Source organism: Ranitomeya variabilis, chromosome 1, assembly GCF_051348905.1.
Source record: "Ranitomeya variabilis isolate aRanVar5 chromosome 1, aRanVar5.hap1, whole genome shotgun sequence".
In the NCBI taxonomy this organism is placed as follows: Eukaryota; Metazoa; Chordata; class Amphibia; order Anura; family Dendrobatidae; genus Ranitomeya; species Ranitomeya variabilis.
In genome coordinates, this window is record NC_135232.1 from 781,691,273 (window position 1) to 781,718,077 (window position 26,805).

The 26,805-nt window shown below is 40.2% G+C and overlaps 1 protein-coding gene across 2 annotated transcripts in view; it reads right to left on the reverse strand.

Annotated features, from left to right (window-relative positions):
- Positions 1 to 226: 226 nt before the first annotated feature.
- The window catches only part of LOC143784401 (fibrillin-2-like), a 254,227-nt gene continuing 227,648 nt past the window's right edge, over positions 227 to 26,805 (reverse strand). For both annotated transcript variants that reach the window (XM_077272616.1, XM_077272625.1), the window contains 16 exons: positions 24,953 to 25,105; positions 23,907 to 23,972; positions 22,888 to 23,013; positions 21,598 to 21,717; positions 21,325 to 21,444; positions 20,710 to 20,841; positions 20,340 to 20,465; positions 19,744 to 19,950; positions 19,531 to 19,656; positions 19,314 to 19,436; positions 14,918 to 15,034; positions 14,620 to 14,748; positions 8,312 to 8,431; positions 6,660 to 6,894; positions 4,872 to 5,040; positions 227 to 2,845 (listed from right to left, as the gene is read on the reverse strand). In XM_077272616.1, coding sequence (XP_077128731.1) covers positions 2,474 to 2,845; positions 4,872 to 5,040; positions 6,660 to 6,894; positions 8,312 to 8,431; positions 14,620 to 14,748; positions 14,918 to 15,034; positions 19,314 to 19,436; positions 19,531 to 19,656; positions 19,744 to 19,950; positions 20,340 to 20,465; positions 20,710 to 20,841; positions 21,325 to 21,444; positions 21,598 to 21,717; positions 22,888 to 23,013; positions 23,907 to 23,972; positions 24,953 to 25,105 — 2,441 coding nt within the window. In that variant the 3' untranslated portion in view covers positions 227 to 2,473. The remainder of the gene's footprint in view (positions 2,846 to 4,871; positions 5,041 to 6,659; positions 6,895 to 8,311; positions 8,432 to 14,619; positions 14,749 to 14,917; positions 15,035 to 19,313; positions 19,437 to 19,530; positions 19,657 to 19,743; positions 19,951 to 20,339; positions 20,466 to 20,709; positions 20,842 to 21,324; positions 21,445 to 21,597; positions 21,718 to 22,887; positions 23,014 to 23,906; positions 23,973 to 24,952; positions 25,106 to 26,805) is intronic.

Genomic DNA, 26,805 nt, shown 5'->3' on the forward strand with positions numbered 1-26,805 from the left:
CTTTAGCTGTTTGGTAAGCTTTTTGTCACCCCTTAAGGTTTTGCATATATGTTTGGTTTGGCCTTCCATTGAATTTAATGGTGTTCGGGTATGTTCGGCGAACCGAATCTTTAAAGGTTCGCTCATCTCTAATCATCAATATCTTATCAATATGAAAAGCCCCTTATATTTTTTATATGTGTAATGACATTTCTGAGATTTCTGGCTATCGAGGACAAAAATGATATTTTTACCCAAAATAATTTTATTGTTGCTGTTGCTTCTGATATAAAAACACAATTATGAAAAGTTTTACAAAATTATATGTGCCTAACAATGAACAGAACAAAAAAAATACAGCACACTGTTTGAAATGTAATATAACAATGAATTAGACCATGTCGGACAGAAAGAAAAAGAAAACATTTTCCCTCTTCCAGAAATAACAGTTTTGGCTCAACACAAGACTTGAAAAAACATCTTTTTACAATGAAATTATTTGTTGTAGCACCGTCTAGTAACATAGTATTTCACAACGTCTCGTATTTTTCCAGAGCTAATGTCTTTTTTTCAAGTTTATGCGTTTTTTTATGTCATCAACAATACAGTATTCACACATATTTAAGAAAAGTGGCTGCCCTCTGTAGTTAGAAATAAACAAAAAAATTTTAAAAAACGTATCAAATAAAATATATATATATATATATATACTACAAGAATATGAACTTACAAAATGAGCAACAGTTATCAGTTGTGGTTATACATAAATATTTTTCTAAACCAAAAAAAAAAAAAAAAAAAAAAGATGTACAGTGCAGTAACCGAGCCATTCTAAGCATTGGATGGGTGGATAAAGCACCAATGTGGGATGGATACAGCACAGTGTCAGGTAGTAATGTGTGAATTTCATACCGTAGTCTAAAGTAGCACCATCCTGTCTGTATTTTTGTCCCTCCTGGTTTTTTTTTAAGCAGTCACGTAAAAAGAAGAACACAGAATGAAATAACACGTTTCATCTTCTGCCATTTTGGAAGGGTTCTCACAGCTGAATCTCTAAAGGTTTTTCTTAATGAAGACTAGCCTTACTTGGCGCATCAAAGCAAGTTTTTGTCTGTTCTATGCTGGTGTCTGTATTAATTTAATACTATATGATGATTCTTACCTTCACCTTTTCTTGAGGTTAGAAGGCTACAGCAATATCATCAAGGGAGCTAATGCTTTTCTCTATGATTTAAATATGTTTTTACCAAACTTGGGACTAAGGCACTTAGATTCCCCCCTTCCCCCATAAGAAAATGTGGTATCATCTGGAAGCATCAAAGTACGTTTCTATTTAACTATATCAAATATGTTTCTTATAAATAAAAAATAAAATGTTTCTAGCTCTTGGTGATCGTTAATACAAAAATCATTGAGAATGATTGAATAGCTTTTTTTTTAAATAAAAAAAATAAACCTAACAACAAAGTGCACCTTAAGTCACCACCATGTGAGCTAGTTTCCAAACATTTAGCCGGTGACACATTAATCTATATTAAATATCTTTTTTAGAATTTTTATCGACTGATGAAATGTAAGTTTTAGCTTTGCTTGAAGTATAATGTCTGCGCTTTTGACTTTTGTTCACGCTCTGCTTAGTTCTTAGTGAACAGCATAGATCTGCACGCTTCTGCTTTCAACCAGATATAACCTAAATATTTTTGAGGGCTGCCTAAAAAATTCAGACATTATGGAAGATGAAAACAAAGAGAACTGTAGGCTTAAACCAGATTACGTTTACATATATCCTATAATCTCACTCATTTCAGTTGGCTTACACACAAGAACAGTTAAGAACAGTGGTGACACAAAAGTACAAGGTCACAGTTCTTCTAAACAGAGAACTGATAAACTGCATAAAAATCTCACAAATAAGGCTTGTAATTGCAGTAACTTTTTTTTGCATATCTTTGTAATAAACCCACTACCTAACCAATCTTTAGAGATCATAGGATTAGACTTTGAATATTATATGCAGAGTACTATAGTATTCTAGTTAAAAAAAAAACTGATTCACTGAAGCATGTTTGGTAAAACCATGACCATTGCTGTTGCAAGGCACTAATTTCATTTTCTGGTCAACATCACTAGTGTTGGGGTTGAGAATTACACTCCCTCCATCTCTGTGTACCTCTCTCTGGTTTCAATCTGGACATCTAATGCATCATATCCATTGTACTTCTTTTTCTCACCCTGTCAACTTTTTAAAAAAAATCTCACTCCCCTCCCAAATTTTATATAACAAAACACTATGAATAAAAAAAAATCCCAAAATACATACAGACGTTGGTCACTGCTGAAATCATATTCCACATTTCCCATCATTTTTTTTGCCTTAGTGCTGAGGTTCTGACACAATAGCTTGCTAATTAAACACAAGACAGAAGAAGACTTTCTCTATGAGTGTAAAGTTCAGATCTTGTGACGGCCACATAAGGAGTGTTGGCTGCTGGTATTAATAAAGATGAATCTGAACTTTCATCTTCAGTGCTTGACCTATTTCACCACTGAGGTAGTTGAAGTCCTTCTCATCCTCTAATTTCTGAAGCTCCTTCTTACGGTATAGAGGCACACTCGCGATCTCCAAGTTATACAAGCCTGAAACCACCTTCTTGCGTCCAAGGTAGAGAAAACTTAAGCCATCCTTTTGGTGAATGCGGAAGTTGCCATCTTCATTGCCCTGAGAGATAATGTAGCGTACATGGTTCTCTAATGGCACCAAGGCTGGTAAGAGCTCCATGATATGTTGCTTATTAATCAAATCGGAAATATTCAAGCTCATCTTGAGTGGAGCATCTATGTCAACACTAGCCAGGCTGATATGATTCTGGAGTAAAAGAAAACACAATAATTATGTATATTATTATTTTGTAAATAAATATAAAGAAATGTATTATATTAGACTTAGATATTCTACATCTCATATATAAAATACTTGTACAGGTTTAGCAGTTATTCGTCGAGACACTTTGGTCATCTCTGATAAGCCTCATCTTTCTGATTTATTGTTCTTCTAAAACAAATTGATTTTAGGTATCCTTTATTAAAAATTGATGTGTAGTGTTCTTTTTTCACAGTTATTAAAGGAGTTGTCCTTTTTTGGAAAATCTTTGACTCTGTCTGCAGTTTGTAACAAAACAACAAATTGCTTGTTACTCATTGTTCCTGGGTCCAACGCTAGACTCTCTGATGTTGATCTCAGTGTATGGTATTGGTTGTAGACAGCACAGCAACCAATTAGTGAATACAGTAACTCTTAGGGGGCATTCCATTTACACAGGCAGAGTTGCTGAATTTACTGATTGGCTACCATGCCATCAATGTGTACAGCCAATGCTGGACACTAAGAGCAGCATCGGAGACTCAGTGATATGAAGATGGTAAGTAAAATGTGGTTCATTTTTTTTTTTTTAAACAAACTGTACTCGGAGATTTGTATTTTCTGAAATGGGACAACCCCTTTAATGGCCTGGTTTGTAATTACACTACACAAAATCATATTTTTTCATGGTGAAGACTAGACTATGCCACAGGAAGCGTGTGCAATATACTAGCCTTCTATATGTACCGTAAGTTCCCTTACTGATTAAAAGGGTTTTCCCACCTTAAAAACATTTATTGCACAAGATCTGCAAAAATCTCTGTTAGGTGGTGTCCTGATCAATTGTACGAACATCTGTCCTAACTGTAACTGCCCTGAAATCAAATGGAGATAGCCTAACACTTGTGGGCATTTCTTCATTCAATCTCTCTACTTGTATATGGCAGTCAGTAGTAACCACACCCGGTGGATTAGGTATGGGGAAATTGTTCTTCCAAAAATGAAGAACGTTGATTAGACAATCGCAAACCATGAAGAAACAAGCTACAATTACAAGACAAAAGCTAAAACCCAATGGCCTAATTATTCAAACATAATGGCCCCAATTCATTAAAGAGGTTGTCCACTAGTAGGACAACCCTTTCTCAATCTGAATGTTTGACCCCATTAAAATAAAAATACCTATACTCACCTCCCATGCTGGCGTTGTTCCAGCAGTGTGGGCACTCGCGTTCCCGGGGCTCAGTGAGGTTATGTCACGTGAGCCCTGTGCCCAATCAGCGTTGACGTCACTGTCCCTGCCTTCCGATGTATAAGTGATCAAGGGGGAGTGAGCAACCAACCGTAGCTCTCACCAGCTGTTGATTACTTATACATCCAAAGGCGGGGACAGTGACGCTAGAGCTGGAACGGCGCCATGGGAGGTGAGTATAGGTGTTTTTATTTTATTGGGGAAACACATTCAGATTAAAAAGGGGTTGTCCTAGTAGTGGCCACCCTTTGAAGACTGGTGTATTTGACACTAGTCTTGCATGCCAGTATTGCACACTACACCATGAAATAAGCCTTATGGGTATTTTACAAAAATCATGCACCTCACCAGAAATGTTACACCAGCCAGGGGCTGAGAATACATTTCTTACGTAATTTATGCCAATATATTGCCAAAAATTGTTATGTATTTGCCAGAAGAGCTTTACCATACTCTGTCCCACCATACCTCAGCCCATTTTGGCTAAGCCGGCGAGGACTGGAGTAAAAACATCAAAAGTTATGAATTGGTTTGAGTAAGGTAAAAATGTTTGCAACATTTCAAGGTGTTTATGAGGTTATGAAGTTTGCTGACAACTCCACTTTCAACGATGGCGACAGGGGTCAGGGATAGTTATTATTTTTTAACAATTATTTGTTATACACTGTTACCTTTTGAGAATCAATATATTTTATTAAGAAAATCTTCATATTGGTGGCATTTACTGTATATTATTACTACTGTTTCTAGTTATTCTACGTCTTTCCACTTCATTCCTACCTCATGTTCAGAGGTTTCATTAGCACTGCGCCGCTGCCTTCCTCTCTTTGGATACCCATTAATCTTGCATTCATAGCAGTTTTCTGGGGATAGGATGTTCTCCTCATCTTCTTCAGTTGGAGCTGGGATGTAACCACCTTTTCCAAAGCCAAGGCCTGATACACAGTGTCTGCAGTGACAGAAGGACAAGTAAATCAACTTGAAAAAGGCAGTTTCCTGTAACTAATTTCTTATTTCATAATGCTCTCTAAGATAAATAATATTTAAAGAATAAAGATATTTGAGATTTAAGAACACACGATCCTTTTCCTTTTGGTAGTGATTTGACAACTAGGATTAAATAAATACCGTATGTTAATTGTACAGTGTGCACATTATAATTATGCCCATTTTACCTTAACGAGGACCTGTCACATGTAAGGAAAATAAAAAGAGTTTGTTAACTTGTCAAAATTCCCGTGGTCCCTTGACCGCTTTTCATTTTGTACCTCAATTATGGAGATATGCCCTGTTTTCTTTTGCTCCCAGCATGCAGATTTCTGGCTTCAAAGAAAAAATAGGAGATCCAGCTCAACGAGGTAGTGAATTATGATTAAGGGTGCTTGGTCACCAGAAACGCGTTGATATCGTTTTTATCTTTGTTGCTGCTGATGTTTTATCCTCCACTGAACATGATTTGAAGTGAATAAAGAAGGTTTTTTTTCACTACCTCGTTGAGCTGGATCTCCTATTTTTTCTTTGATTCCTCCACGCCCTGACACAGCGGTTCCGTGCTCCGAGTTCCTAAGGATGCCGACTATGGTGAGCTGGACTTTGTTTTATTTTAGATTTCTGGCTTACAGTATATTCCAAGAAGGTGTGTTTCAAATTGTTTTCTATGGGGGCAGGTAGTTCTCCTCCTCTATAACCAAGCCCAATCACAGCTTAGCAGCATCTGAAACTGGTTGAACAGCGTGATCTTGCGAGATCTCCCTGTTCTTTTGAGACCAAGCTGTATGAAGACTTTACTGTGAGCATGTCACATTGTGAACAGGAAGGTCTCTAGATATCACGCTGTTCAGCCAGTTTCAGATGCTGCTGAGCTGTGATTGGGCAGGGTCAGTTGGACAAGGACTACACGACCCAAGAGAAACTGTTCTGACTTGCGGTCTTGGGCCACAAGCCAGGAATAATCATACTTGACCCCAAAAGGAATAAAGAGCATATCTCTGCAATAGTGGGACAAAATAAAAAATAAAAAAAACAGTGGCAGACTGAGGGGATAGTGTGGATTTTGACAAGGAAAAAAAACTTTCTTTTGGACACATGACTAAGACATAGCTGGAAATTTCACCTCACATACTATAAATGAGAAGTTGGAACCCAAAAGCCACAAATACAATTTTTATATTACAAATTACAAGTTTATTAAATTTATTCTATGGCTATATATAAAGTTAACACTAGTGATGAGCGAATATACTCATTACTCGAGATTTCCCGAGCACGCTCAGGGGTCCTCCGAGTATTTTTTAGTGATCGGAGATTTAGTTTTCATCGCCGCAGCTGAATGATTTACATCTGATAGCCAGCTTGATTACATGTGGGGATTCCCTAGCAACCAGGCAACCCCCACATGTACTTATGCTGGCTAACAGATGTAAATCATTCAGCTGAAGTGAGGAAAACTAAATCTCCGAGCACTAAAAAATACTCGGAGGACACCCGAGCGTGCTCGGGAAATCTCGAGTAATGAGTATATTCGCTCATCACTAGTTAACACTTAATTTTTTGGCAATAATTTCTCACCCTTGGCCAGCTCGGTAGTAGCCTCCTGGACATCCACACAGATAACCACCATCAGTATTGGAGCAACCATAGCTGCAAGGATTTCCACCAGCGCCTGAACACTCATCAACATCCTGGCAGCCACCAAAAGAAGTGTCAAAGTCGAAGCCGGAGGGGCAGATACATTTGAAGCTTCCCAATGTGTTATAGCAGGAGGCAGAGCCGCAGGTAGATTGGCTGGAACACTCATTCTCATCTGACAGAAGAGAAAAGATCCATTAATCTAATAAAATAATGCAAATATCAATAAGTATGTGGCCCAACTAATGCTGTATATACTCATACCACCAAAAAGCTGTAGCCCTTTGCAAAACTATATTGCAAAATAATCTTTCTTAAATACTGCAATTTTCTAATTTATTTGTAAAACTATAATAAGTCTGATTAGGAGGAAGAGCGATTTACATAGTAACTCCTTTCCACCATTGCCACAAATATTTTTTTTTTGCTTTCATTTTTTTTTCACTTCCTAGAATCAGCTCTTTTTTTATCATATACAGGCTTGTGTGTACTGTAAAGTTTTATTCGTTTTATACATCAGATGGCACCAAATATGATTTTTTATATATTTTTATTTGGGGAAATTACAATTTTTATATTTTTTGAAACTTTTTTATAAATGTTTTTCTCTATATTTTAGTCTCCGGAGGAATCTTGATCCTGTGTTTGATTGCTTTTTTCTATGTACTGCAATACTACGGTAGCACAATGTACAGTTGCCTAAAGGATTCAAAGGAGGAATATGATGGCAGCCTTGTATCCTTCAGCAGGCACCCGGCTGCCATGACATGCCTTCAGCACCCCACAATTGCAATGAATGATTGACAGGGGCATTTATGATTAAACAACCGTTCTTGTTGTTACAGACAGATGCTGACTGTGTAACAAGGTTAGTATCTATAGGCAATGGTGCAGGCTCAGCTCCTGAGCCCGCTCCATACATTGGGATTGGATAAAGGTGGTACTATTACATCCTACATTGGAAATGGGGTAAGAAGACTAATGACAGGGAAATCAAAATGACTTGGCAACTTATCACAATGGCAGACACAACTAAACAATGATAGTGATGTCCGCCAATTATCACACACGATAATAAAGCATGGATTGATTGTATTCTATTAATAGATTTTCACCACACCTGCTCCAGACATATCTATATTGTTCCAGCTCGTAATGAGACAACCCATGGTAATACTAACATAGAAGTACAAGCTCAATGTTTTTATATCATGAAATGAACCTCAACATTAGTGATGAGCGAATATACTCGTTATTCGAGATTTCTCGAGCACGCTCGGGGGTCCTCCGAGTATTTTTTTTAGTGCTCGGAGATTTAGTTTTTCTTGCCGCAGCTGAATGATTTCCATCTGTATGCCAGCATAAGTACATGTGGGGGTTGCCTGGTTGCTAGGGAATCCCCACATGTACGTATGCTGGCTAACAGATGTAAATCATTCAGCTGCGGTGAAGAAAACTAAATCTTCGAGCACTAAAAAATACTCGGAGGATCCCCGAGCATGCTCGAGAAATCTCGAGTAACGAGTATAATCGCTCATCACTACTCAACATCTATTCATCTACTTGGTTGAGACTTTTTTTTCACTACTCACCAACACACTGATTCCACTGATAATGTTGCACATAACCCTGTGGGCAGCCACACCGATATCCACCGAGCACATTTTGACAGCCATGTTGACAGCGGTGATTGCCATCACACTCATCAACATCTACACAGAATAGAAGAAAGTTTAGTTTCTCATTGCACTGACAAATATCACATTTATACGGGAGAGAAGTTAGTACATTTTCCAATACTAATATTGCATTTTTACATAATGACCACTGCTATAATATCAAGTCAAGAAGGAGAATAATAAAATAAAACTTTATTTAGTAATCACATTAAAATCAAATGGAACATATAAAATGAGGTGCCTCATGCCAAAAGGGACATAGAATGATACACCAATTAGTAAACAGCAATTGTTATGAAACCTGCATCATTTTAACCTTTATTGTGCCAGTGTACAGGGTGGGCAATTTCTATGAATACACCTAAATAAAATGGGAATGGTTGGTGATATCAACTTTCTGTTTGTGGCACATTAGTATATAGGAGGTGGAAAACGTTTCAAGATGGGTGGTGACCATGGCGGCCATTTTGAAGTCAGCCATTTTGGATCCAACTTTATTTTTTTCAATGGGAAGAGGTTAGGTGACACATCAAACTTATTGAGAATTTCACAAGAAAAACAAAGGTGTGCTTGGTTTTAACGTAACTTTATTCTTTCATGAGTTATTTACAAGTTTCTCTTTGTTTACAGCCATTGACATGTCGCAGAGGTTAACACTTGGGGAGCGGATAGAAATTGTGCTGATGTCTGGTGATTGCAGTACCCGGGTCATTGCAGCAGATTTCAAAGCAAGACACCCTATGAGACCACCTATTTCCCATGCTACAGTTAGCAAACTGCCAAATTTCATGAAACAGATTCAGTGTTGGATTTGCCAAAATGTGGATGCAAGAAAACTGTCACTAATGAAGAAACATCAGTGGCTGTCCTAGCTTCATTCAGCAAGAGCCCACAGCGTAGCACCGCATGTCACTGGAGAGTGGCATCAATCGAACATCCCTTCGGTGGATATTAGCTACTCACAAATAGCACCCTTACAAAATCCAGCTGCTGTAGCAACTCAATGAGGATGACCCAGATCGGCACACTGAATTTGCAGAATGGGCAAAACAAAAATTGGAACTGGACCCTCAGTTTACACAGGACAAAATTTTTTGCGAATGGAGAAGTTAAAACCACCTCTATTGGTCTGATGCTAACCCACAGTGGATTGATTCCTCCAAGATTGTTGGGACACAAAAATTGATGGTATGGTGTGGTATATGGGGTACAAAGATAGTGGGGCTATTCTTCATCAATGGAAACCTCAATGCCACTGGATATCTGAAATTGCTACATGATGATGTGTTGCCCTCTTTATGCACTGAAGATGGCACGTTCCCTGAGTTTTTCCAGCAAGATGGTGCACGACCACATTATGGGTGTCAGGTCCGATCATTCCTACATGAACAGTTTCCTGGAAAGTGGATTAGTCGTCTTGGGCCAGTTGAATGGCCACCAAGGTCTGTCGATCTGACCCCCTTAGAATTTTATCTTTGGGGTCATCTGAAGGCAATTGTCTATGCTGTGAAGATACAAGATGTGCCGCATCTGAAACAATGGATACTGGAAGCCTGTGCTAGCATTTCTTCTGCGGTGTTGCTATCAGTGTGTCAGGAGTGGGAGAAGAGGGATGCATTGACAATCCAACACAATGGGCTGCACTTTGAACACATTTTATAAGTGGTCATAAACTTGTAAATAACTCATGACAGAATAAAGTTACATTAAAACCAAGCACACCCTTGTATTACTTGTGAAATTTTCAATAAGTTTAATGTGTCACATGACCCTCTTCTCATTGGAAAAAATAAAGTTGGATCCAAAATGGCCAACTTCAAAATGGCCACCACCCTCTTGAAAAGTTTTCCCCCTCCCATATACTAATGTGCCACAAACAGGAAGTTCATATCACCAACCATTCCCATTTTATTTAGGTGCATCCATATCAATGGCCCACCCTGTATTTTATAAGTGTAGACTAAGGTAAAAGGTGCAGTTCAAACACATTAGTGCTAGCATGGATGCCAAGTGTAGTGACTAAACAAACAAAAGTTTACAAAGGTTAGTTTTTACCCTAGAATGGCAACCATGGAGGAGTCCTGCATCCGTTCTCCCGACGCACATTTCGCCTTTGGCTTCCCCCAGGAAAACATGCGTCGGGTTGCCATTCTAGGATAAAAATTAATCTTTTCAAACTTTCTCTATCACTTCAATGGGGGACGACACATGAAACCATGAGGTGTATGCTGCTGCCAAGTTATATTCAATTGTTCTCCTTGTATGCACACTTCTTGACTTGAGCTATTTTATCAATGGTCATAATGTATTTATGCTTTATGAAGCATTACGCTCCTATTGGTTAGGGTTTTCTTGGACAGTTATGTAAATAACTTAGTTTTATCCAACTGTCATCAGAAAAAGGGACTTCTTTTCCTTAAAGGGAACCTATCACCCCGTTTTTTAAAGATTAGATAAAAATAGTGTGAAATAGGGGCAGAGCTGGGCTTTACATTAGTGCCTTTTTGTTGCCTTTATTCCCCCGTTAGGCTGCCGAAATACCTGTGTGAAGTGGCCGTTTTGTCCTGTCACTCAAGTTGGTCAGGTCGGATGGGCGTGGTCACAGCGCTGTTTCTCCCCCAGAAACCTGCTCATCATTACGTTGGTGGCGTAGTGGTGTGCGCATGTCCAAAGCGAAGATCCACTGCCCAGGAGATTCAAAACAGCGCGGGCTTCGCTATTCGCCGTTTACCGGTGGGCGCGGCCATCTTTCCTGTGGCCGCGCGTGCGCAGATGGAGCGCTCTGCTGCCCGGGCTTCAGGAAAATGGCCGCCGCTATCTCCATCTGCGCACGCGCGGAATCCCGCGGCCATTTTCCTGAAGCCCGGGCAGCAGAGCGCTCCATCTGCGCACGCGCGGCCACAGGAAAGATGGCCACGCCCACCGGTAAATGGCGAATAGCGAAGCCCGCGCTGTTTTGAATCTCCTGGGCAGTGGATCTTCGCTTTGGACATGCGCACACCACTACGCCACCAACGTAATGATGAGCAGGTTTCTGGGGAAGAAACAGCGCTGTAACCACGCCCATCCGACCTGACCAACTTGAGTGACAGGACAAAACGGCCACTTCACACAGGTATTTCGGCAGCCTAACGGGGGCATAAAGGCAACAAAAAGGCACTAATGTAAAGCCCAGCTCTGCCCCTATTTCACACTATTTTTATCTAATCTTTAAAAACGGGGTGATAGGTTCCCTTTAACTGAATATACTGGCAATCTCAGGCATGTTCTCTGTAGCTCAATTAAATCTCTATGGGATCGCCAGACAAAGCGAAGCTCTGCACGTGGGTATTTTTAGCACGCTCAGAAATGAAGATGGAAATACACATTTGTGACCATCACTTTATTCAAAACATGGACACAATTTCCTCATCCTGGTGATCAGTTAGGGTTTCAGAAGGAGGACCCTCACCAATACAGTGGTTATCTCTATATCCTGTAGATAGGTGATTATTTGGTACACCTTTAAAAGTGTTTGCCTGTTTCGCCTGTTGAAAGAGTTCTCTTTCTGAATACAGCCATGGCTATTAGCAGATCACATACACACTTGTCAATGCAGAAAATGTACTACCTGGAACTGATTCAAATGAATGGTGATAAATTACCAGAAACTGCTCTTTGCTTTGTGGATTCCCCCACACATACACTATGACATTCAAATGCCTTAGACTGGTTTCACATGTCCAAGTATAGACTCACCACTGGTCTCCTGACTCCAGCTCAACTACCTAATGTTAAATGTAACCTGTCATGTTGAAAATGGTACCTGATCTGCAGGATCAGAATCTCCGGATCATGAGCAGATACAGACAGAAGAGGGTTACTTTGCTAGAACATTATATAAGCTCTTTGCAGATCAATAGCTCATCAAATTGCACAATCCCCCCTGCTTTCAAGGTAGAAGTGGACCACCTTAGCTTTTAGGCCCCATGGGGCTGTACAGGTTACACCAATGGTATATCCTTCTCCTGGGCTGGATGTTATAGAGCAAAATAAACTGATCAGCTTGATACACATTTTTGTAGGAAAAGTTTCAGGAAATTTGCATTTTATTCAGTGAAATCCTTGGTATCTGTATAGTATGAGTTCAATGGGTGGTCCTATTCAATTACTGATAGTCTGTCCTGTATGACTATGCTTTAAGAGATAGCTATAAATCACTGAGTAGGACCACCCACTGGACTCATATGCATATAAACACCAGGGATTTAAATAACTAAAATACAAGCTGTTATTGTCATGCTGCTGCAGTGCAGTATAACGCAACCTCCACCAGAGGGAGCTTGAGAGGGAAGTGAGACTGCGTACACAGAGAAGCACCACAGAGCATCAGAATAGGCGCCACCAAGTGGCGAGAGAGTGGTCAAACAAGCAGAGTCAAAAAAACAACAATAGGCAGAAGTACTAAAAGGATCAGCAGCACACGTGTTCAGGAACAAGCCAGGAGGTTCAGCAATGGTCAAAAGCGGATAAGACAAAGTCAGAAGGCAGAAGTGAGTCCGAATACTAGCCAAGTCAGAAACCAGAGAATCAAAACCAAAAAACAGGGAAACCCTGGGAAAAGGGCAGACAGAGGGAGTCAACAGACACAGGGCAAGTCAGGGATCACAGCAGGACAAACCAAGAGCTACCAGAGTCAGGTTCACATGCCGAAGGCAGAACTATAGCTGACACCGCCAGCAGGATGCATCGGAGCTAAATAGCAAACCTGAACCCAGAATGAGGCAGAGCAAAGTCAACCCTTGACATGATCCACCCGGAAAAAGGGCAGACAGGATAAAACCCTGGAACGGATCATGCCAGTACCCTCCTCTCACCGGACCCCAGGCTTCCCAGGATAACGTGCGTGAATTGCCCAAACCAACCGATGAGCATGGACAGATCGTGCTGGGACCCAAGATCGATTCTCAGGACCGTAACCCCTCCAGTGGACCAAATATTGAACTGAACTATGGATTGTGCAAGAATCCACAATCTGATCCACTTCATACTCGGTCTGAACATCCACAGAGACAGGAGGCGGAGGGGATGGTGGCCCAATTAAGGATGGTACAAGTGACTTAAGAAGGGACTTATGGAACACATTGGGGATCCGAAGCGACAGAGGAAGCCGTAAGCAAAAGGCAACTGGATTCACCACCTCAATAATCTCGTAAGGACCAATAACCCTAAACCTGGGACCTAGCTTAGCAGAAGGAACATTAAGACGAATGTTTTTAGTAGACAACCACACTTTAGGTCCTACAGACCGTCACTTATCCACTTATCCGCAAAAAGTTTATGCTTGCCCTGAGCCTCCCCAATGTTCTTCTGGACCTCCCTCCACACCTCCCCCAATCGTTGCACTGCTGTATCAGCCCCTGGTCATCCTGAATCCAGCCTAGAAAATTCACCAAAATGGGGGTGAAAACCATAGTTACAGAAGAATGGAGAGGTGCCCGTAGACTGGTTAATCCGATTGTTAAATGCAAACTCAGCCACAAGCAACGTAGAACACCAAACATCCTGCTGAGACATAGCAAGACACCTCAAAATCTGTTCAAGTGACTGATTGGTCTTCTCCGTCTGACCGTTGATCTCAGGATGGTAAGCAGAGGAGGTCAAACAAGTTGAGTCAAAAAAACAACAATAGGCAGAAGTACTAAAAGGATCAGCAGTACACGTGGTCAGGAAAAAGCCAGCAGGTTCAGCAATGGTCAGAAGTGGATAAGACAAAGTCAGAAGGCAGAAGCGAGTCCGAATACTAGCCAAGTCAGAAACCAGAGAATCAAAACTGAAAAACAGGGAAACGCTGGAAAAAGGGCAGACAGCGGGAGTCAACAGACACGGGGCAAGTCAGGGATCACAGCAGGACAAACCAAGAGCTACCAGAGTCAGGTTCACATGCCGAAGGCAGAACTATAGCTGACACCGCCAGCAGGATGCATCGGAGCTAAATAACAAACCTGAACCCAGAATGAGGCAGAGCAAAGTTAACCCTTGACATGATCCACCCGGAAAAAGGGCAGACAGATAAAACCCTGGAACGGATCATGACAATTATGAATCTTTTCCAGCAAACTTAAACATCATTCTGCTCAGCTTCTCCTTATCTATACTATGCTGTCTACAGATCGGATGGCATGTACAATGGGAGATGTTCCCTCTAATGTATATTTAAAAGAAGTGCTCGTCTCACTAACCTTCACAGTTGCTTCCACTGTTGTCCAAGGAGAAGCCTTTCTGACATTCACAAGAGAAACTTCCAGGGTTGTTTTGGCATACACCACGAGCTCCACATAAGGTTGGTTGAGCATTACACTCATTGTTATCTGTGAATACAAAGCATATGATAAAGTGAACATTATACAGATAGAGATACATGTATCACTTTTTTTTTATTAACCTACAATACTATAAATTAATTTCTATGTACACCCATTACAGGTACATCCCCGATAATATATGTCACATACTCTAGAAATGTATAAATTATCTTACCAATACATGAGGACTGGTGCTGGGTAAATCCAGGAGGACACTTGCAATTGAAGCTTCCAATAGTATTAACGCATAGGAACTGGCAGTTGTGCTGTTTAGTTGAACATTCATCCAAGTCTGTAAAATTATATTATCAAGTTTTAGAACAGAATGTTTGTACCCTATAAAATGTCAAGCAGCTTTTCTTTCCTGCTAACAGTTCTTATAAAATGATTAATGATTAATTAAAGTAAATATGGCATTATAAAAGTCATAAAAGGTGGACTGGAGATTTCAACTTCCGCAAGAAAAAAGCCTTAAAGGGTAGGATACGCGCACTTTTAAGCAGCTTTTCAGAATAAGTTGTTTTGTGTGTACATGAGAAATAACACTATATGTGGCAATCATAAGACTTTTTTTCAGGCCTTTTCACCAGCGTATTCATTTTTTGCACACAGAGAAAAGTAACAGCACCATAGAGGACACTATACAGCAGTGCTGAGAGTCTGGATGTGAATCAGCTGTGGGGTGAGGTTAAAGACTTGTTAGAATGTTTACCACGATCTTCATATGCTTCCCCCTGCCTGTTTCCTCTCCCTTCTCTTTACTCCTCTTCCCCTTTCATAGAATATAATGGACCTTCTCATATGATGCCTGCAGTTTCTCTTTTCTGATCCATACAGATTTGAGATGGACTTTTAGGGTGGGTGACAAGTTCAGAAGGCAGAGCAAAGGAAGAAGTGGGCTGATGAGTGGGGAAGGAAGCTTATTTCTCCAATCAGAAGTTTGGAAAACGTAAAATTCAATTTCCAAATTTAATTTTATTATAACGACTAATTAAAACCTTAATAAAAATTCATATGATAATCGAGAAAGAAATTATCTATGTGTTTCAAAACTATAAATGATTTTTAGTCATAACAATAATAGCAAACCTGCACTCAGAGGGGTTTACTACAGATAGACATATATATTCATTTAGATCGGTTTCATAGTTTAAGTCTAAAGAAGCACAAGTCTCTGTACATAGGTTCCAATATGTTTCATGGGTCAACAAAAGCCCTGACCAATCTCTTCCTCTCAGTGGACAATTAACCTTTTCAATGCCACAAATCATTAAATGTGAGGTATCTCTTGCACAATGCTCTAGAAAATGGTGAGATACACTAGATACAGAGCAATTACTATTACTAGGGCTACATTGTTCTGCATTTTGTATATTTTGATACTCTAACCTTTGACTTGCGAGTTGTACAATCTATATGTTGAAGCCAACATAGTGGACACTCAATAAGGTAAATACCATGTGAGGTAATGCAATTGATGAAGGATTTTGTAGGAAAAGTAATGTTAAATACTTTGGAGGTAAAGGTCATGGTGTTCATTGACCAAGGGGTCCTGCTGGAAGCCGAGAAGAAAGGTGACATTTGGCACCTCCTAGCTCTTGGAAGAGAGATGTTAATTACAGCCTGATAGTATCTATGGGAGAGCTGTTACACAAAGGATCTCAAGAGAAAATAATATATCCATTAGGGGGCGCAGCTGTGGTCCAATCAAAAACCAAGCAATTATGATATTAACCTGAGGGGCTGGTCTAGAAACCTGACCTCCAGACCAAAGCTATAAATTAGACCTGTATTCAGAGAATTGCGTTCACATGTGAGGGCAACCGACGCTGATGTGTTCCACCAACTCCATTCACCCCCCCTCAGGGAGCAGAAAGCAAACTACGAGTTAGATGATTTCTGTAAGTTTCTCCTGTTTATTTTTATACTGTTTTGCTTAAGTTGTATGTCTTTTTATTATCATATTTTTATACCTTTTTCTTACTGTGGGCATTGAACTTTTTGTATTAAAGTATAAAACTTTAACAAGTTGAACCTTGAATGTTCTAAAAGAATCCATAGCCTGAGGTGTGTGAGCCTTATAAGTGGTACTGTAGACAATATTAGTATTGATTTTTGCGGGACTCATCGCCCGTGTATTCGGTGAGTGGTGGCAGCGTGTATGAGCGGGTGTGTGGCCTGGGTCAGTGTGTGATTTATGCTCCCATTACAGCATAGAACAGAGGCTGAATGCTGGACTGAGAGAGGGGAGATAGATTAACCCTTTCAGGCACAGCCCAAATCACTTGCTGAGAGCGGGTACGTGACGAATTAGTTACACCATGGAGTAGCGATCTATTCACAAACTGCATCTGGGATTGACACATCTGAAGCAACATCTGAATTTTACAAATAAGTAACCATGCCTCCATTGTTTTTTGTGTTTTACGGGATTGACAAAGGAAAAGAATATTATGTAGGGATTTGGATTTTATATGACACCTATTCAAGGTCTCTAGCAGATAACATGGGAAGATGGGAAGATTCTTTTGTATAACTTGATACTTCGATAATCTGTAGTGTAAGGTGTAGAAAGTGTAACATGTGCAGAATAGGATGTTATGGGGGTGATTCAGTAGGGTGTTTTTGCTAGAAATCTGGCATAAACTCCTTAATAAATCGTTATTTTTCACAACTCAGAAATTAAACAGCAATATTGTGACTTTTGGCGTTTATACCAGAAATGTATGCCAGTCCCTGACTAGAGTACATTTCTGGCATTGGCACATGCTGGGTAACATACACACCTAATTCATCGAGAGGCACACATTGTTTAATGAATGGGGTAGCTGTACTCTAGCGAGTGCTTCATTAAGACTCATGTGCGCTTCACCAGTCTTAATGACTCTCCCCTTATGTTTTTATTTTTTTTTATTTTTGTGACTCTAGCCATTGATATTGTGACTGTACCAATACGATGGATTGGGCTCTATTTAAACAAGAAGTAGTATAACCCTTGTGTTTCATCCTATCATTTTTAACAACACATTTTCATTTATAGGTAATATCTTCTGCACGAGCACGTCTTTCTTCAATAAACTCTTCAAACCAGGAGATTTTTGATGACATGTTGAGAGTGACAACTAGTGGCTTGAAGTAAAATAGTGATGCCGGTAAGTTTTCTATAAAATTGAGTTGATATTTTATTTACATTATTACTGCCCCCTTCTAACAAGGCATTGAAAAAAGGTTTAGTATCTTCGGAGGAAGCACAACTTGCTTGGATGAACTCTCCAACCAAGAGATTTTTGATGACATGTCAAGCATGACATCTAGTGGCAACCAAGAAAGAACCACTCCTGGTAGGTTTCCTATAAAGCTGAGTTGATATTTTATTGACATTATTACTGTCCCCTATTAATAAATCATTGAAAGAAAGGTTTGATATCTTCGGAGGAAGCACAATTTGCTTGGTCGAACTCTCTAACGAAGTGATTTTTGATGAGATGTTAAGAATGACAACTAGTGGCAATCAAGAAAGAACTGCTGCTGGTAGGTTTCCTATATCGTTGAGTTGATATTTTATTGACATTATTACTGTCTCCTATTAATAAATCATTGAAAAAAGGTGTAGATGCCAAATTGTATTCCAACAAAATTGTTTTAATTCAGGTCATTATGTTTAAGTAAAGCTGTGTAGAAGTATAGACGATCAGTCAGTCATCTATGTACCATACCACCTGATATGGTGACTACATGGATATATCGATGACGCTCTTGCCACCATGCCTTGAGTAGATTACCAATGAGGCCAATAATTTTGACCCACTTCTAAAAGTTATTCCTGACTAAACTACGCTTCCATAAAAGAAGACATATTTTACAAGGCTTGGATTACTCCAGATACATAACCTGAGGCTCCTGGCTCCCAATATAAAATCTGTAGCAGTGTTACCTGTCAAGTGTAATTTTTATAGATGTATGGTGTCTTCTTATTGATTTTGTCTGCAGCCCCTTACAATTATGCCAATCTTTTTTTTTACCTCACTTCTACAGCGCTATACAGACACCAGCATCACTGTCCCCAATGGGGCGCACAATCTAAATTCCCAATTACTATGTCTATGGAGTGTGGGAGGAAACCCACACAAAGACATGGAGAACAAACTCCTTGCAGATGTTGTCCTTGGTGTGATTTGAGCTAACCAATGAGCCACCATGCTGCCCAGAAAAGTTAAGTGTATGGGCAGCACGGTGGCTCAGTGGTTAGCACTGCAGCCTTGCAGCGCTGGAGTCCTTGGTTCAAATCCCACCAAGGACAGCATCTGCAAAGAGTTTGAATGTTCTCCCTGTGTTTGCGTGGTTTTCTTCTGGGTTCTCCGGTTTCCTTCCACATTTCAAAGGCATACTGATAGGGAATTTAGATTGTGAGCCCCATCGGGGACAGCGATGATAATGTGTTCAAACTGTAAAGCGCTGCGGAATATGTTAGCGTTATATAAAAATAAAGATTATTATTTAAAGTGTATATATCATAACCACTATTAGCATTAATCTTGCATCAGCCAGCATGTTAGAGAAGAAGGTATTACCTTTACATGTCTTGCCATCTTCTTGTAGAATGTATCCTCTAGGACATGAGCACTGGTAGCTGCCCTCTGTATTCTTACATATAAAGTTGCAGGGTTTGGGAGATTGGGCACATTCGTCCAGATCTGCACATGAAGGCAAATGATTACATGTGATAATGTAAAATACATCAGATAGTTACGGTATATTTCTGTTCCACAGAATGGCAATATGACTTACCCACACATGTAGTCGCTGTGAAATCTGTGGTGTAGCCCAAATTGCAATGACAGCGGAAAGACCCAATAGTGTTTATACACTGGCCATTTTTGCATAGGTTAGGTAAAACTTTGCATTCATCGATATCTAAAGAAAGAAGGGGATTTATTGTATTGTGAAAAACCATATTAAAACTTTAATTGCTATTTAGTCCTTAATTATTATTGTCTGTACCTCTTCCATCTGTGGTGAAGCCAGGACCATGTGGACACATCTTCTTGTAAGCTGCAGTTCCAGGAAGGGGACACAATTCACATTGGTTGCCCCAACCCCGACCTCCATTACAGCAGCATTCAGATTTGGTAACCATGTTTCGATTAGTAGATGAAAGCTGGCACATCGTCTGTAGGACTTCAGTGAAACAAGATCCTTGACGGGTATCTGGAAATTAAAAATAGCCATTATTATCTGCATGCTAAATATAATGAGCATCATTTTACAGGCTAAGCAGAGATATTCTAAATAATAGGGTAGGTACCCTAATCCATGTTGGCTGATAAATTTGATGCATCTCTACACATCTTTTATTAGTTCCCTTACTGGGCGCCAATAATTTACACACAGCTTCGCTCATCATGGCACACCTCAAATAGTCCACACCCTTTTCCATCTATGTCATGACTCCCTGTTGAATATGGCAAATAAATTGTCTAAAACACCAAATAATGTGGTGCAAGTCACAAACACCAATTATTTGTCACAAATTAACAACCACCATTGTCAGCTGCAAATATGTAAATAAATGTATATAATAACATGATATTACTTACCAATACATTCTGTCCCAGAGGCGCTGACCTGGAAACCGTCATTGCAATCACATCTGTAACTTCCAATGTTATTGACACAGCGTCCATTGGAGCAAATACCAGGCTTTGTACGGCATTCATTTTCATCTGGTTAATTAGACGATTGGAGGAAACATTACCGGACAAATATTTTTCTTGCAGAAGATATGACTTGGCGCGTGCTCATATAGAGAACATGAAGTAGTAAGTAAGCACAAATCAAATTAATTAACAATATCTGCACTACGCAAACAAAAAAATGACATACTTGTAAACTTGTGCACACACAGATGTGTTAAGTGGAAGACAAACTACAGCTCGGTATACAATTGTTTGTATTGCTGGTACTCACCCATGCATCCCTCGCCATCAGGACGCCTCTGCATGCCAGGTGGGCAAATACACATAAAAGTACCAATGAGGTTCTTGCACATCATGCCCTTGGATTCACAGTCATGTAGACCTTCTGCACATTCATCCAAATCTGCAAAGCACAAGTCCATGTGATAAATTTTGTCTTTCAAAATAAGAACTTAACATTTAAAAAGGTTGTTCTCAAGTTGAGGCAGCTGAGACGTTGGCCTGAACCATGCTAGCAATAGAAGAGCTAAGGGACATTACAGCAGGCCGGATTGTGCACCCAAATTATCTGGCCAGCTTTAGATCAGCAGTTACAAGCTCTAATAAAAGAGCTTGTAAGTATTGCACATGTAGCACCACCACAGGAAGAATGAAGAAGTACACTGATCCCATTGAAATCAGTCGGCTGTCCACGTAAAACACTGACATCTTGGGTCCCCCAGATCAAGAGAGGATTTCCACAGCTTCCACCTACTCCAGTTTTTAAAAAGAGGACTTTATATTGACAGAAAATGCATGAATAGGATTTTTGCTACTAAACATTGGGATATCACAGGCAATTAATGAAGTCAAATATGTGGCTGAAATGTTGCTGAAGATATCATACCTTTACACATGCGGCGATCCTCTCTTAGGGTGTAGCCAGAAGGACATGTGCATTCATATGATCCATAAGTATTTATACAGCGGAAAGCGCACAGCAGAGGATTTGTGCACTCATTTATATCTGAAAAACAGTAAAAACGTGTATATTAAATGTCAATACAATATAAATACATTTCTTATTATTGCCCTTATTTCCAGTTGTTATGATTTAGTAACAAGTGTGATCTTAGCAAAACTATATGAGCAACTATAACAGTACTCTTGTTGATGTTACCTTCACAAGTCATCATGGGTCCAGGTTCAAACCCTTCATCGCAGGCGCATTCAAATCCTCCAATCACATTAGTGCATGTTCCATTCCCACAAGGGTTTCCAATGGAGCACTCATCCGTGTCTGCAAAATAATAGAAATAAGTGTGTTAGGGGTCCAGTTCCCGTCTCTGCATGGGGGGAATACTCAGACCATCTCCGCTGTGGTCTCCCATTCTTCTCCTGCCGCAGTGGAGTCTGCTCAGCGGAGACATCAGTCCCAGCAGCTCGCTCAGTCTGGCTCTGTACAGAGAGTTACTGCTGCTTTTCCTGCTTCTGCCATGGAAGTCAGTGCTGGGCAGCGGCGAGCAGACGCTTCTGGGACTAAGTCCTGCTTTTCTCGGTCTGAGCATGCCCAGAGTAAGATCTCTCAGTGGAGATCGAGGGTTACATGATCAGACACTGCAGCTAAAGTCCTGTAGGTGCTCACGCTCTGTGGCAATCTCTCATTGGTCCTTCCAGGAAGGTCCTGAACGTGCTGCAACTATTTAAGGCTCGCATGGCCGCACGGCCATGCGCTAGTATTGCTCTTTATTTATGTACTTTGCGCCAGTGTGGTCTTATATGAGTGTGTTCAGGGACCTGGCCGAAATAAGCCCCTAGAATGCTGGCACCTCCGGCGAGGAGTTTCGTGTGCATGCATGACCACTGACTGCTCTTGTTTAGGCAGTTAGCCTGTGCCTCTGTGGAGTCTAACAGGGCGCAGTGCTTTGAGTTCACGGCTGCTCTGTGAAGTAACAGAGTTAGCTAACACCGCCATTTAGTTCCGCTATTTGCTAGGAGCAGATTCTCCTGCACGGTGGACCCCGGGATGCAAACGCATCTATCATAATAAAATCTATATATTCATTTGGTGCATTCCTCTAGCCCTAACAAAGTGTTCTGTGTCTTACAAGTGCTCAGGTTGTTCTACAGAACATCTCCATAGTAGTAGTAAAGTTACACCCCTCTCAGCAGAACTGTGTTCCTTTCCAGCTATTACCACTGACCTATTTGCCAATAGCTAAGTCTTACCAAAGTAGACCTGTATTATACCTAGATCTACTACGAAACAGTTAACTCTACAACTGAATCTTAATCAAGTCAGGTTTGCACCAAGAGCTACCTTAGTACCATGTCTACCCACCATGGGGACATTCATGTTGGCAAATGTTATGAGATAAAGGTATGTGAAGTAGGGGAATATATCTTTTATGGCAACTTTTGCAGCAGGGCTATGTTCACAAAATAAGTGCAAAATTTTCAATGTACTCACCTACGCAATTAACTCCTGTGAAGTCAAGGTTGTATCCAAATGGACACTCACAACGGAACGAGCTATCCGTATTAATGCACATTCCATTGACACAAATTCCAGGACTCTCAGCACATTCATTGACATCTAAACAAAGGGCAGAGGAACAGGTCATAAATGACTTTTATAAAATGTTTTCTATACGTTTCATCTGTTTACCAGAAAAACAAGACATTGTATAGGGTGATTTTCCTTTGCACACTCCTCTATTATCTAGTAGGAGAACCATTGACAAAAAGCAGCTCTCGGTTCATAGATCCGGCCAGACTATGACTTACATGGCTACCTATGTATATGAATGGCTTGTATGTAAACACCTAAGAGAATATGTCCATATTTACATACTGAGAGGACCACTGTATGACCTATACGTCTTCTTTTGCCGACTTGGAAAGAACGTTACCCCTTAAACTATATTTGCATGGATGGATGGGATTCTTGTGCCATCAGTTGGCTTTGTTTAGTTAATGTTTTGTCAAGTCTCAATTAAAGGGAACCTGTCATGTACAGAAAAGCTATTTACTTCGCAATATAGGGTTAATATGCAGGAAAATTGTGTTAAAATTATGTTAGGCAGCCATACTGGAGCAGAGGCTAATGAGAGACGATGAACTGATATCCTCCAGGGGACCGCTCGCTTCCCTTCACTGCATTGTAATTTTTTATGGACCCATAGACTTGTATTGGCCCTTTTCATCAGTTCTGTTGTAAAGAAAATTGGACTTGTCTCCGAGTATGTTGCACAGACACACGGTCCCGAAAAAAACCACGGACATGTGAATAGCACCATAGATTATAATGAGTACGTGTTCTAGCCATGAAAAATATGGAGTGAACATGTCTGAATGAGGCCTTAGAGTGTGAGCGGAATCTTATACCCAGTCAACATAGCAATGGAAGAGAGTGCAGACAAAGCAAAACTGTAGATTTCTACCAAAGAGCATGGCAGCCTCATGTGCTGTGTTATGCAATACTGTTACCTTCTCTGGTGTCTGTCCTGTCTTGTATAGAACCATGACCATAAGGACAGAGTTCCCGGAAAGCCACTGTAAGGAAAAATGGACAGAAATCACTTATTATCCATCAAGAATGACACTAACATTGCCTAATCTAATCACCGTTACAGAGAATGCATCACCTTTATGTTTTACTAATAAAAACTAGATCCTGTATTTCTACATTCCTTTCTGTACAGATGATTTTAATCTCTGCTATGGGGTCAGTCACCTTACATTGCTGCTCGGAGCTGTGAACCGCAATTCAGAGATTTGCAATGCATACGACACAGGGACATAAAAATCACAGTCAGAAAAAGACCTATCGTCGACTCCTATAGGAGAGTGATTGGGAATCCTCTGTGATCTGTGCAGGAGGAAAGGAGGCACACTGTGCCCACCATGTATCGTCAAAGGTGGAATTCCACACTACCTGCCTCTGGGTTTATACCACAGGCTACATGATAAAGAGCATAATGTGAAAAATTAAATTAAATTCCCCCCCAAAATAAATTAATTCAGAGAAAAACTTGATTCAAACAATATGTTTCTTTTTAATGATTAATTCACTTTAAACTCTTCAGCTTATGCCGGCTAAAGTAAATCTCATTGCCTGGACTGTTGGTGAATGGTGAGTACTACTGACTAGCAATGAGCAAATGTGTTCGGATAATGTCTTATCCAAGCACGCTCTATTGTTCTCCGAGTATCTTGGGTGCGTGCTCGTATATTATGTTCAAGTCCTGCAGCTGTATGATTTGCTGCTGTTAGACAGCCAATCGCGAGTGTTGAGGCTGTCTAACAGCCGCAAATCATGCAGCCGCAGGGACTCAAACATAATATTAGACCATGCCCAAGATACTCGGATAATATCAGAGCGTGCTTGGATGTTTTCCGAGCAAGTTCGTTCATCACTACTACTGATCTTCTATGTACCTTAGATACCATTTCTCTGAGATACATTCTTGTCGAATAATTCAAATACATTAAACAAACTTTACTGATTTTCAATGTCTTTCCATTCTCCTTACCACTTGATTCCTGTGGGCAGAGCTCACATGGATCGCCCCAGCCTTCGCCGGGCATCGTGCTGCAGCAGCACCTTGCTTTTGTGGTGTTGAAGGCTTTAGGAACGGAACATTTTCCATTATCAAATCGGGTAAAGCAGAAACTTTGACGGGTGTCTGGGAAGAAATATACAAATATTTCAGTAAGTTTTTTTTACATTCAAGCAGGCTTGAAAGGTGCACTCTATTATATCATGACAGTCTAAGGAAAACATAGTTTGTGAGATGATTAATAGTAGTTTGTGAGATGATTAATATATAGATATATTCATTATATTTCAAGGACTGTTGGCACATACATTATATTTTGTAATTTCAGACAAAAAGAAAATGTAATGATTGCAAAATGCGTGTAATGTACTACAATTTTTACATTATTATTCTTACTTCTGGGTCATCAGCGCTTTTTTGTCTTGTCCCAATGCTGGCGCGTTACAGTACTTTGCGCTGCCCTCAGTAGGGCAGAGCAAAGTGCGTCTGTGCTATCCCACTCATACTATCATATATTATTATACATTGACCTTTTGATATATTATTATCCTTTGACCAAGTACAACATACCGAGATCCCAATTTCTTAGGTATCGCTAACTTAGTTCAGCCCTCCAATCACTACAAAGCCAGGGAACAAGTGCTTCCATATCCACCTATTCTCTGATAGGTATTCTTAATTTACAAGGCCTGCAGGGTCTCATTTCAGCCTTGTACACATACCTGTTATCAATAGGTATTGGAAACTCTCCCCTAAAAGTAAAAAACAAATGGGAGCTTCTCATTCCCAGTATCTGTGATGATGACTGGGAGGAGATCTTGGAATCTCTCCTTTATGTCTCTCCTTCAGCAAATAATAGAATGATTCAATTATATATCATTCATCAATCTTACCTATCCCCATAAAGGTTATACCGTATGAAGACTACCCTCTTTGGAGTTCTCTGAATGCAGACTTCTGTATGGACTTGTCCAATCATACTCTACTTTTGGCAAACTATAGTTACTCTCTTATCCACTCTGATATCTATTCCTGTTCCCTTAGATCCAAAAATGTGTTTATTTCGATACTAGAGGAAGAAATATGGAGCCATCGTACTAGAATTCTTCTCATAGAGGCCCTTTTTTTTGCCAGGAAACTGATAGCTACACGATGGATGAGAGATTCCCTCCCAACATTAATGTCCTGGGACGATTTAGTTAACACAATAATCCCATATGAGAAACAATACAGGCCGCCCTCAGAAATTTGCCAAGGTATGGGACACTTGTGTGAGGTACTGCATACCCAGTGGTATTATTCTGTATATATCTCTAAAGGAACAAAGCATATTATTTAGCCCTACTTATTTTCCTGTATGTAATTTTTTCAATGTTTGTAATTTTGATACACAACAGTTGTCAATAAAACAAATAAAATAAAAAGTGGGTCTGCGGAGGAGCGAGATTGGGGGTGCCGAGAGGATGACATAAGACATGTCGTCCACATGAAGCAAGCAGGAGAACATCAATCTATCCCAGAGCTGCCCATAGGACCAGACAGCGCCATATGAAGAAATACTTGTCTGACGTCGTCATCAGCTCTTCCCGGCGCTGCCCCAGTCCCAATCAGCCATTTTATTACAGCAACTTCTGACTGACCGGAAGTCAGAGGTAACGGTCTTAAGCTCTCAATGTAAGTCTATGAGAGCCTCATCCTGGCCTCGTTCTTGCTCTCAGGCTTACATTGAGTTGTGACTTCTAGTCCACCCAGCAAACGCTGGAGCAATCTGCAGGTCACAAACTACAGAAGATGACCGGCGAGACACTGACAGAGGATGAAGGTGG